Source organism: Strongylocentrotus purpuratus, unplaced genomic scaffold (genome assembly GCF_000002235.5).
Source record: "Strongylocentrotus purpuratus isolate Spur 01 unplaced genomic scaffold, Spur_5.0 spur5_scaffold_5, whole genome shotgun sequence".
NCBI lineage: Eukaryota > Metazoa > Echinodermata > Echinoidea > Camarodonta > Strongylocentrotidae > Strongylocentrotus > Strongylocentrotus purpuratus.
The window spans coordinates 27,619,816-27,632,678 of NW_022145611.1; the positions used below are offsets into that span (position 1 = coordinate 27,619,816).

Consider the following 12,863-nt stretch of genomic DNA (forward strand, 5'->3'; position numbering starts at 1 on the left):
TACAGTGCAGTAAACTGGCCTAACATAGGAACTTCTGTGTGTGTGTTGTAAATTATTTCATTGGCTATCAAGGGGTGGAATGAAAGAGGGGATGGTAGACATTGGGTAGTTGAAATCATATTTCGGAATAGTGTATGACCAGTATCATTCTTCTTCTTAAAGCCTCAGATTCTGAAACAAAATCCTGGATTTTGATCATGCTGCAATCATCATTATAAACATTGCGGTCAGTCAGGAATCCCATGACTTCTACAAGCAGATCGCCTGTCTGATTATCAAGATATTTTTGATTGGAAATCGAAATTTCATTTTTCGTTTTCCTAACGGTTTTTTTAACACTACAGTCTATTGGGGGAAATGAGAATGGTAAAACCGGTCACTCAAAGATTTTTACTTTTTTAGGCACTTCAAATTTCAATATTACTATGGCTTTAGCCGAGCTGCTAAAATACGCTGAAAGGTTTCAAGAATCTGCACCTGGGTTGAGAGTAGTACATTTAAACCAATGTGAAGCTCAAATTTTCCTGCCAACGGACATTATTCCCCCTGCTTAGGACTTGAACCATGGACCATGTTATTCACAATCTAGCAACTAATACACTAAGCCATGCACGACACTTACAGAAAACAAATAAACAAGCGAGCAAGCAAACAAAAAAACTGATTAGGTTCTGAGCATTATTCTAGTTCAATGTAGCCCGGTCAACACGATTTACAAATGTGTGTGTGTATATATATATATATATATATATATATATATATATATATATATATAAAGATACTACTCATAAAGAATGACACAGATTATAATAGTAAGAATTGTGTTTTCATTGTTTTATTCACTGCAAATCTTATAAAAATCGGTGCAAATCACATTCTCAATATTCATGTAAATCACTTTCTAATTTCTCAAATAAAAGTCAATTTAATGGATATCTACAGACTTCAAAGAGTCGTCAAATATACTTACATAAAATAATATGCATACCTAAAAATATTGAATTAAAACAAATCTGAATCGTTACTAAATGATATTCATATGTATCATAATACGCAGCTATATATTTTTTCGATAGTAAAAGGAGGTTTCTAAGTTACATAATTACATTATGTATAAATGGTATAATATTTTGAAAACTAAATCATTTTAAAAAACGGCACACACTTTACTTACTCAATGCTATCTATATTATGTGCTATTTTTTTTTATTACACTCACAACGTCGATTTTGATCATAGTGTATACATCCACTAGGGGTAAAAGATTCATTCAGCACGAATTATCTGTATGGAATTATAAACATTGTGATTAATGGTATTGATGTATATCTGGAGGGTTTAAAGGGAAACATTTGACGATTTACAATTGGTAAAAACAGCATTATTATGTAGGCCTATTACCACTGACATCTGAGATATCAATCCATAAAATCTGACCCAAAATATTGTTCAGTCAGTACTCAGAAGATACTCGAGACATCACAATGATAAGGAAGGTCATAATGTTATTGTTATGATTATTTTGTTATAAATATATAGGTAATTATGTTGGGAGGTACATTTGTAGGTCTGGATCGTATAGTGTTTTCAGCTTTTAGTGATGATAAGACGAATGGCTACCCGTCGCAGATGGCGCCCTAGGTGAGGTACTGGCACCACCGTAGCTTGGCATGACATTGTCCACACCCGGCATACCGCCACCCATACCACCTGGTCGTCCTACCACGTTATTCATGTAATCCATATAGGAGTTATCGGCGTCTGCAGCCTTGGCCATCTTACCCTTCGGGGCGGGGTTGTTGGTGGTGTCAACTGTTCCATTGACAACCCTACCGTCATTACCGACCAGAGCCACAGGGGGAGGGGCAAAGGGTCCCACGGCAAAGGGTGGGGGCGGCAGGTCGTTGTAAGGGTTCTGCTGGGCGTACCCGTAAGGTGGGGGCGGCGGCTGGGAGCCGTAGCCTGGAGGCATGGGGTTGGCGACGGAGTTCTGTAAAAGGCAAGGATATGAATACCACGATGATATTAGGTGATAACATATAGGGGAACCAATTGCTATAATTATAAACTGCATATGCCACCATTTTGCTGTCCATACAGAGATAGGAAAACATCCGCATTTAATTTAGTATGTTAGAATGTCAAAATGTATGTATGCCTATCTTACAGCGAATTTGATCAAACTATGAAAAAAAAAATTGATTCCTAAAAGTAACCTAGTGACTAATCAGTATTCATTTATGCACAAGCAGTACACTCCATGATACACAAGTGGAAGTATTCTTTGAAAAGGGGGAAACAAAAGCTATTTATGTAGCGTCTCCATCGCTGTAGGAGTAATTATTTCAAAATGTACAAAGTTGGATTTGTTCATGTTTTGAAAATCTGTGGGTATTCGGGGTCATTTGGGATATGTGCTATTGGCAGGCCTGTTTGGCTGGTTGAAAAATCTGGCCAACAATGATAGATCAACCTCAACTTGGTAATTTTCATGAATTTCAAATCGCTGGATCTGATAATAGTCAATAGATACACATTATCTGATAAATCAAAAGAGCAAATAAACAAAGATCAAAATAAATTCAAATAAAGAAACAATGTTGTTGATACATGGATTATGAGCAATCAACAACTATACATTTTGCGTTCTCTTTACACATAGATAAAAAATTAAAAATAACTAATATTTATTTATAATTTTAATGAGAATTCATTAATTCACGGTGGAAATTTCATTACAAAAAATATATTGAGGATTAAAAGAGCATAGCACTCACTTGTTGTGGAGGTGGTGGTGGTGGTTGACTGGATTGACCGCTCTCGACGCTGGTAGAAGCCACTGCTGACTTCTTATTAACCCTCATCACCATACAGATCAGTAGTATCACCACAAAGATCAGAACAATGAATCCAGCAGCGCATCCAATGGCGATATATAGGACCAGACCTGTAGTGAAGAGAAATTAAACATGATGTTAATGATCTCGAGTATCTTTTTTCATAATCCACGTCTTAATGTGCCACGGTAGCTCTAATATAAACGTATGTTGCGGGAGCGTCTGCGAGCCAGGGCGGTGTTTCACGAAAGAATCGTAAGTTCAAGTTCGCCGATATCCCATTGAAACGTGCATGTTTTAGATGCGTTTCAGTGGAATGTCGGCGAACTTGTAACGATAATTTATAAAGTTCTCGTGAAACCATGCCCTGGTCACGTTACAATGATCCCAGGCATTCATACAAACAGAAACACATGAATAGGTTTCACTGATAATTATTCCGGAATTGCACTTTGGATGGGCATTATGACTAACTTTTGTTTCCTCTTTCGAAAGGAACACTTGCACCTGTATATCATGGAATGGAATGGAATGCTGCTTCGTTAATCAATACTTATTACCATTACAATAAACTATGAGTACATCTCCAGTTGGTACTAATAACCTTTTTCTGTTCATGCGCACCGACATAGCAACAACATGAATACAAAATGGAATGCTATTATAAAGAACAGGCGGATGGAATAAGTCGTCACCAATGTTTTTATCAGTAAACAAGACTGTTTAACAGAGCACAGGCATTTTACATTGAAATACTAGGATAACATGATTAATTATCTCTCATTTCGAAAAGAACCAATTCAAAACAAAACAAGAGGAATTATTGATTTCATGGCGTTACACCTCTGGGATCTGTCCTTATTTGACTTTAACTTTATTATATTCTATTCAAAAATGATATCAGTTTTTTTCTTGTGAACTATGGGTGACAGTAGTATGCAAGATCCCACAAATGTTATAAATAACATTGTTGTACAGCAGAAATCGTTTCATGTCTTAATGTGAAAAACAAAGATAAAATTGAAATGATTGGTACTTACTTGTTAATCCATCAAGTTCATCAGCTGTGTTAAAAGAGAGACAACCGAAATAAGATTGAATACAAATCAAAATTCAGATCATAAAGGTTTACCTCTGATTTGGTATTGATTTAATCACTTTCGATCATCGGCAATCAATTGCGACTTTCTAATTTTTCTTTTCTTTTCAGTACGAGTAATAAATTATTCATAGTTTCTTTCTTTCCTATTTAAACTGCTATAAAGCTTTCGTTTTGTTTTGTTCTTGTTTTTTCCTACTTTGGGTTAGGAATTGAGACATTGTGAATTCAGTGCTCATCTCCTAGCCAGCTGTTACCTTCGAATGATTTTTTTCAAAAAGAATTTATAAGTCGATGATTATAGAATTTCTGTATGTGCGTGCACTGATCGAACATAGTAGAATAAAGGAAAAATAAACATCACAAACATAAAGATGAATAAATTAATAAACTTAAAAGCAGCTCCCCGATTGTGCAACAGTCTCCCTAACACACTTAAGGACTATAAATCAGTAGATAGTTTCAAGGCCAGCCTGAAAACTTATCTAAAGGCCAACTTTAACTAATATCATCTTCTTCTTTTTTTTTATAAGCATGTGTAATGTAATGTAAGCAAAATTATATCTAAGTATATTATGTAGCTCATTGTAAGCGCCTTGAGCACCCTCTGGGTGGATATGTTGCGCGTTATAAATGTCTGTATTATAATTATTATTATTACACGGTGATTATCTTTCGTTCAAATTCACCCACTTTTAATTCCGCTTGAAATGTGATTGTGTCGTTAAATTGCACTGTAGGTCAAAAACATGTACTCACATTCTGCCGTTGGAGGTGGCGTCTCCGTGGTCAGGACGGGCGATCCGATGACGGTGAACTCTGTCAAATGGGTGCTCTCACACGACACCGTGCTACTGTCCACCGTGGTCGATGTCAGACCATCCGTGCTCCAGTCGTTGATGTCATAGTCCCAGAAGACACAGTCGTAAGAGACACCGGTCAGGGAGACGGTCAGAGGGAAGGAGATGGTCACCGGTGTGGTCAGGTCACTCACGTTCAATTTGGCACCTGCATGCATGCATACAAAGAGGATAATCAAATTAGTTTTCTAGTCGAAAAACGAAGACCAATTCGGGCAGCTTGGAAAGAGATGATTATTTACAAGAACACATTTATGCAAAAAGCAACCTCACAAATCAAATATTTATGTGTAAACACTATGTCCCGTATTCTGAAGTCAGGTTAAGTTAAACCTGGTAAAGCCGAGTTTAACTAAACCAGACTTCAGGTTTAAGTATAATTTCAGTTTCTGAAAGCCAGGTTTAGTTAAACCCGGGTTTAAGTCTAGTCTAGACTTAAACATAGGTCTAAAGTTAAATCTGCCTTCAGAATACGGGCCTATTATATTGAAAATGAAGACGCACATTGTACTGACAACAAGCGTGCATATGCACATATTCTCAAGAAAATATGTAAATGATCTTGACTACATTTCTTACTCGACTTGTCTCATAAAAATGTTTTTCTAACCTAACGTCATTAAAATATATAATATAGGACTATAGTCATGGTAGTAGCGACAAAATAAAGCAAAAGCCAATCGTATTAGAGTACTGTTAGAGTAACATACCAAATAATCCAGATTACCGGATTGAGATAATTTAGAGGTTTCGGTGTGCATGACTCCGTGTTTCATTAAACAAATTCCATTCCAAACTCGATCATAAGTTGCATTATATGAGGTAACGGCGCTGACTAAGGTTTACTTTTGGGTGTCATGGCACTGACAATGAATGTCAAATGGGGGTGATAGAGCCATTAAGATTAATCAGGCAGTACCACCTGTGCGCTTAGAAACGTCTGTATAAAGCGCCCTATAAATGTGATTATTATTATTATTTTATTTACCTGTCGATGGGTTTGACAGTTCGATGCTGATGATATCAGCTGCTCGATAATTGAGATCATCGTCATCAGTGGAGAATGGGTCATTGTCGGTTGTGTAATGAGCGAAGGTAATGGTCACTCCGGAACATGTCTCTCCATCAGCACAGCTCCAAGCGCTCCCGAACCTGTAAGAATGTAATTATCATGATTATAGTTATGACATTGCAGAAGCAAACAAATGTTTTAAGGGGAAGGGGCTTAGAATAAATGATTTTGTGCAATAATACAAAAATCGTACACGCTCCGAATTCCTGGTTTACTTTGGCATAACGGATCTCATTAGGGTACATGTATGTTGCAGCCTGACAGGTTGGCTGCTCGAATGTCCGAAACAATTCTTTATCTTAGTGCCCCTTCTTACAGCCCCCGTCAGTTTGCTTTTGGGGAGGGAGATTTTGGTCCGAGCTGTAATATTTATATCTCCAATGTACACAGGTATTATGATTGTAGACAACATTTGAAATCAAATTAAATTTGGTTACATGCGATGCCATAATTGTCTTATTGTCTTATTCCCCATTTCAAGTTTGATCTGAAACGCTACTGTTTCCAAGAGAGAGTATTTGAAGTATTTAGTCAGTTAACTTCCATACAGGGAAATTATTTTTCACAATTTACTCTTAAACCATTCGGCAGGACTTACAGACTGTTGAGTTCACTGCCAAAGTCAATAGTCGCAGCTCCAGACCCTGTACTAGCAGATGAGAAGCTGCCGGTCAGGAGAGCCCTCATGACACCGACTGTGATGTCGGCTGAGATGATCTCCTGTCGAGGTGCACCAAGCGCCAATGAACCCGTCATTGATGTCGTGATCTTGCCGGTGATTTTACTGTGATGTAACGGAGAGAGATTGGAGGTCATAAGTAGAGAATATAACAACTGATGATTAACGGCGAATGGAACGGTAGAATAGTATTTAGGAAAGTTGGAAATACGAGATAATATACATGTTTTGTATAAACAAAAACAAACAAAAGTCATCTCTCAACCCACTAGTGCTCATCATTGGAAATAATTAGAGTCTATTTTAGATGGCATATTTATTTGAACCTAAGTGACCTATATATACTCACAGATGTACGTATTTTTGTCATTTTTTTTGACGGACAGTTTTGGAATGAAAAGGTATATAATGATAGGGAAGTTAGAACCCAACAATGTTAATGATATAATTGATTATGGACTTGTGCAGACTGAAAGATAACGTGAAGATGTAGTGGAAAGAAAAGAGTCAAATTTAAAATGCATGTTTGTAGAAAATGTACATCTCCTGGCCATACATTCTTACGCTCCCCTTGTCACGCAACGATACTCCTCCTTTACAAAGCATTTCAAGACATTTGGAGCCGAAGAATTGACCACCAATATAACTTACTTTATCTTGTTGATCATGGCACCGTTGTCTGTGGCTGTGAGTCCTTCCCCGATGACGGCTAGCTGATAAAGGATGCTCTCGGCGCTGGAATCGGGAATGATCACATCTTCACTAACGTACACGTTCACGATCTGGATGATGTAGCCCAAGAATGTATCTGATGGAACGAAAATTAGATAGGTCAAATTCACTATATAATCTCCGAGTATGTTTTTTCGTGCTTTACAAAGGGTAGTGGTCGTTGAATAAGCGTTACATTCGGTTGGACGAGCATATTCCAGCGATAATTTTTTGTTCCTCCGCCATCAATTTCTAACAATAACCAAGTTCCTACCTTCAACCCAGACCTAACACTAACCCCAAACCTTAAACCTTAATTACATCTATAATCATAACCCTGTATCTTTAATGAAATAAAGCCGTGAGCAATGACAACGAGGCATGTGTCGGGTTTAGCAATCTGGACCAACAAAAATTGGTTTGTTCAAATTAATGATTGTGAGACTCCAGCAACGTTCTGTTAAGGGTTGGCAAGTGACCTTTTTTGTTTTCTACGTCGTGCTTTAACGTGACAAAATTAAGAGGTGTTGTGGTCGAGTGGATACGTCACCGGACTGTCGATCACAATTTTGGTCCGCGGTTCGAGTCCCACCGCGGCACTAATGTCCTTTGGCAAGACATTGATCTACATTTGCCACACTCAACCCAGGTGAGGTAAATGGGTACCTGGTAGGATTATTCCTTGAAATGCCCTGTGCGCTGATAAGGCTGCCGGAGCTAAAGCTAGGGTAATTAAGTCCAAAGCTCTTTGGAAGCGCATAGAGATGTTATTTCATAACGTATTATGCGCTATATTACAAGAACTGAACTATTATTATCTCACCTTGATCTTCCAACGACAACTGAGCTGGGCTTACAGCTGCGATCTGGTCGATGAGGATCTGAGCCGTGGTCGTATCAAGTACGGTGTTATCCAACACATTGGCGATCAGGACCATCTGTTCCGCTGCGGTGGCTGACGTCTCGTCCGAAGCTGTACGACGTCGTCTCGATTCCTCGTCCTCCACCTTAGAGGCCAGCATGTTGCGATTAGCCAGGGCTCCGATATGGTCACCTATACGAACAAGGGAAGTATTTGAGCATGAATTTACATTAACAACCTCCGTAGGCAGTTAAGCATACCGAGACGGTGGTTCACTCGAGCATATCAAATGGAGGGGGTGTGGCGGATCAAGTGTACGGTAAAGTTTGTCATTAACTGTTCAACAAAAACCCAAAGTCGCTAGAGATTAGCCAACAGGGATAAAAGCCGTACGTCAGCAATTTTTGTATTTTATAAATATTTTGTCAACAAGATTGTGTGTGAAGAAATTGTCATCAACATTGGCATTTTCCCCACGAGGTTCGAAGTATTGTAATTTTTTTCAAAAACAAATGGAATAGGTGTGTCCTAACCCCGCCACATGCCCCTAACGCCCGCCCTAACGCAAAGAGAGAGAGAGAGAGAGAGAGAGAGAGAGAGAGAGAGAGAGGCAAAAAGATGGAAACGAAGACGGACAAACGGACAGACAAATACATAAATAACAGAATACTCACCACCGAAAGTCTTTGCATTGACGAAGTCAGCCTTGAAGGAGTTGATGTCTGCAGCAGAGAAACTCAACTTCAGTGAAACATTCGTCCCGGCAATCCAAGTAGCACACATCTCGTTCTTATCACAAACCTTGTTTGGAGCAAATAGGGATACATTTTATAAACTTTCAACAGGAATTTGACAGGGGGTTGGTAGCCTATTGATTTATGATGGATGATAATTTTTTTCCTAAAACTTACGAAGCTATTTTTAGATTATGAAGTCAATGCCTATTTTATTGTAAACTGTATAATGGGAATACGATGTCCCACAGCCAAACGCAAGTTTGCTCGTCGGACCTACATGTAGGGCAGGAATAATTGTTTAACTAGCATTTACCTTCTGCTCAGTCCAAAACATGAACTTGATTGGTTATATCTTTTGCGTATAATATTTTAGTAATGCCCATTATTTTTAGGATTATCATCATTATCATGAAATGGTTCACCATACTATTATCGTCCTCATCATCATCATCACCATTATCATTACCACTGACACCACTATCATCATCTTCATCTTCACCACCACAACCGTCAACACCATCATCATCATTGGTATCAACTCACAGTGATGATGTATGTTCTGTTATCACTTCCTTCTAGCTTTGGTTTGCCGACACCAGTGAAACTTGGCTCGGAGTTCCTCTCGGTGATGATCTCCAGTTCGCCGTCGGCTTTGACCACGGAGAGCTGGTAGTTGAGTGGGTAGGCGTCAGCTGAGGTGACGCAGTTCTCCGTCGTAAACGTCACCTGTAATAAAATAAAAATTATTTCCACATCATTTTATTGTTTATGTTTCATTCTTGAGCCTGGAGGATGTCGATAATGTTGCGATCGTCTTGCTCCATGGTAGCGGTCATCCTAAGATTACTGTTTCAATCCAAATATTCTTCCTGCTTCTCTTAGAATGTTGTTTCATTTGTTTGTCCGAAATTCGTTTTCGTAATCATCACCTTCATCATCAAGAACTAAACGTTATCATCATAATTATCACAATACGTACTGACTGATGTCTTTCGCATTACCCATATTATAACTTTTCAATAGCAGCAGCACCATTACATCATCTCAATGGTTAAGCATTTTTTCCTTCAAATTGAAATAAACAGTATTATGGAAAGTGCGGTCTTATCGATAGATACAATCTCGTTAGTTCCCGTACAATTTCTCTTCAACTTCTTGGTTACAAAGCAATTTAATGTATCAGTCATCACTTCATCTCCTACATACAGTATGTAGAAAAATCACCACTATGAACATCCTTATCATCACCAACCAACATTTGGCTATCACTGACCTCATCAAGTTCCTCATAACTGGGTACGGAGAACTCGCACGATGTCGGTCCTGATCGGACTACGACGTAGCTCTTCACAGTACTGTACTGGTCATCTATGTCCGTTACGTTGAGGGAGAATGCATAGCTCGCACCACGCTGGACAATGTCTGCATTTTCGGAGGAAATATGATTATAAAGGGTAATAACCAGATAAAGCAGAGTATGTTCATTCATTTATAGCGAATCTAAATGCTTGTTGAAGTTCAGCTTCATGGCTCGCGTTCGAGTTCCACCACGGCCAAAAAATTTCCTTGGGCATTTGACACTTTCCACCAAGGTGTAGTACATGAGTGCCTGATAGGAATTTATTCCTTGAATATTTAAAGTACTTTAGGGCAAATGGGCTAAATTCAGGGTAATAATAATACTTTGCAGACGCCTTAAGCATCACCTGGGATGGATATGTGTACATGAACATTATAAATGGAGCTATTATCATAATCACATACTGCTGTGGTAGATTTACAAAATCATATAATTTACCCTTTTTAGCCCAAGACCAATTTGATGTGATATCTGAACCATCTAAATTAATTTTGAAAAACATATTCACTTTCATTACCACTGCGTACACAAGCAGCTTACAATGGAAAGCTTACATAACACAATTCAATTTTCATCGATAGCTACATAACATAATAATACAGATGTGACATGAAAACTGACCTCTATCAATAGTGATGGTTGCAATACTGAGACCATCCCCAGTCTCAAGGAGCTGTGCTTCTCCTAGCAGGTTTTCGGAATCAGTCAGGTCGATGTAAGAATAACCTGAATAAAACCAGAACAATATAATAGATAAATATCGACCCGGGCACCATTGTGGCACGGTTTCTCCTTTTATTTCGTGCCCTCAACAAATTCGCTGGGAGTATTCGGTTATTCATTATTTTTTCAAGAAAAACGCTAAAATCATTTTGTTGTTGATTTTACTGACGATTGATCGAAGAAATTCTTCTTCTTCAACAAGAACATCAATGACAGTACAACATGTAATATATCGTGCAGAGCAATAATGCATACACAGGTGATGAACTGATCTGAACTAAACAGATTTATACACACAAATAACACAAATGATAAAAAGGAGCCTAAATTGGAATGTATGAAAGACAAGCCTGGTTCTGTTTTTAGTGGTGGTGACGGTTGATATCGTTCAGAGTTCAAACCAAGTGACGAATCAAATCCGAAAAAAAAAAAGCCAGAGTTTGTTTTGGAAAGGTTGAGAGGGAACATGTGCGATTTGTAACCACTCCCTGGCTACGCCACTGTACCAGGTGTACATCAAATATGCTGTACAGTGCGTCCCAGAAAAACGAAACCGAGAATTATCGATGTTTTATCATAACTTAATCACAATTATAATTAATAAATGACACATATTTGTAAGGCTTATATCCTCTTCTTTCATTTGATGCAACTCAAATGATGCATATTTCAAGCATGAGTGATTAAAATCATTTTGAAGAGAGGGTAACAAAATGTCATTTGGCGGACGGTATCTGAATTTCAAAGAGAAAATCACATTTCTAGAAAGTTCATTTTCTGCCCTTTCATATGACACCTCAATCAGGAAAAATGAGCCAGTAATAACAAAGTTTGTTTAAAGTAATGCTTGCATTTCTATAATTTGATTAAACGAATTCGTTTTTACTGGCTGCCTGCCGTAGCAACAAACATAGTTGACAAAAGACTTAACACCGTTTCGTTGACGATCAGCCATGCATCAAGTCTTTCGTCTTCTTTGTGCATGGTTTCACTTATACTTATCTCCTCTAGAATTATCAATTTGTTTTAAATATAAAGTAAAGTATACAAATATCATGGATATATTTGAAAAAAATCTACCTGACGTGGTATCAACAGTGGCCCAGTCTACATTGGACAGATCTGATGAATGGAAGATATAGGCTGTCAGTTCGAGAGGTACGTCGTCGTTGATCACGCTGTCGTCATCGTTTGTAGTCAGGATTATCTGTCGTCAATGAAAGATACACGGGGAATGAAAAACACATTACACAAAGATCATCATGCAGATTATCTTAAGACTAGCCCAGGGGTGTTGGTACTGATTTTTGACAGATATGAACAGCCTGATGAAATTGGTGCAGGTGCAAGATTTCTGATTTGCTAGTATTCTGAGCGACTTTCATTTTTGGCTTGAAAAACGGAGCCGAAATTTACATCAATAAATTGAATTTTCAACCCTTACTCTACCAACATGAAAAAAAGTCCAAAAATAGTCATGCGTGTAGAACTTTACTACACGTTATGAAATCACACGACATGGAAATACTTTCCCGTCCACGTTGTACGACACTCAGCGTCAATTTTCTACACTAACCGGGTTCTTCACTTCAGCCCTGGACCTAACCATATACCTTACCCTAACCCTTACCCTAAACCTAGCCTAAACACAATTGCAACCATAATCCTAACCTCATACTTCTGACGAAAAAAAGCCCGGGGCAATCGTCTCGGTAGCAAATGTCGAATCACCCCAGCCCATCACCAATATGTCCAACAAAATGATTATTTTGTTAACTAAGATTATAGCATGCATTTGGACTCATATTTGTGTGGATGACACAATGTTATTCGCCCTCATGCATGTACTTAGAATTGTTTTTATTTCGAGTGCATGAAACGGTCTTTAAAGAATCAAAATAAGATATAAGGTCCTCCATATTA

General features: G+C 38.2%; 1 protein-coding gene across 1 annotated transcript in view; it reads right to left on the reverse strand.

The window, feature by feature from the left end:
* Positions 1-767: 767 nt before the first annotated feature.
* The window catches only part of REJ9 (receptor for egg jelly protein), a 33,072-nt gene continuing 20,976 nt past the window's right edge, over positions 768-12,863 (reverse strand). The window contains 13 exon segments of the mRNA NM_001081965.1: positions 768-1,990; positions 2,778-2,947; positions 3,878-3,901; positions 4,696-4,944; positions 5,785-5,948; positions 6,467-6,652; positions 7,199-7,355; positions 8,082-8,312; positions 8,795-8,921; positions 9,401-9,583; positions 10,131-10,279; positions 10,839-10,943; positions 12,021-12,147. Of these exon segments, the coding sequence (NP_001075434.1) occupies positions 1,595-1,990; positions 2,778-2,947; positions 3,878-3,901; positions 4,696-4,944; positions 5,785-5,948; positions 6,467-6,652; positions 7,199-7,355; positions 8,082-8,312; positions 8,795-8,921; positions 9,401-9,583; positions 10,131-10,279; positions 10,839-10,943; positions 12,021-12,147 (2,268 nt within the window). The 3' untranslated portion in view covers positions 768-1,594.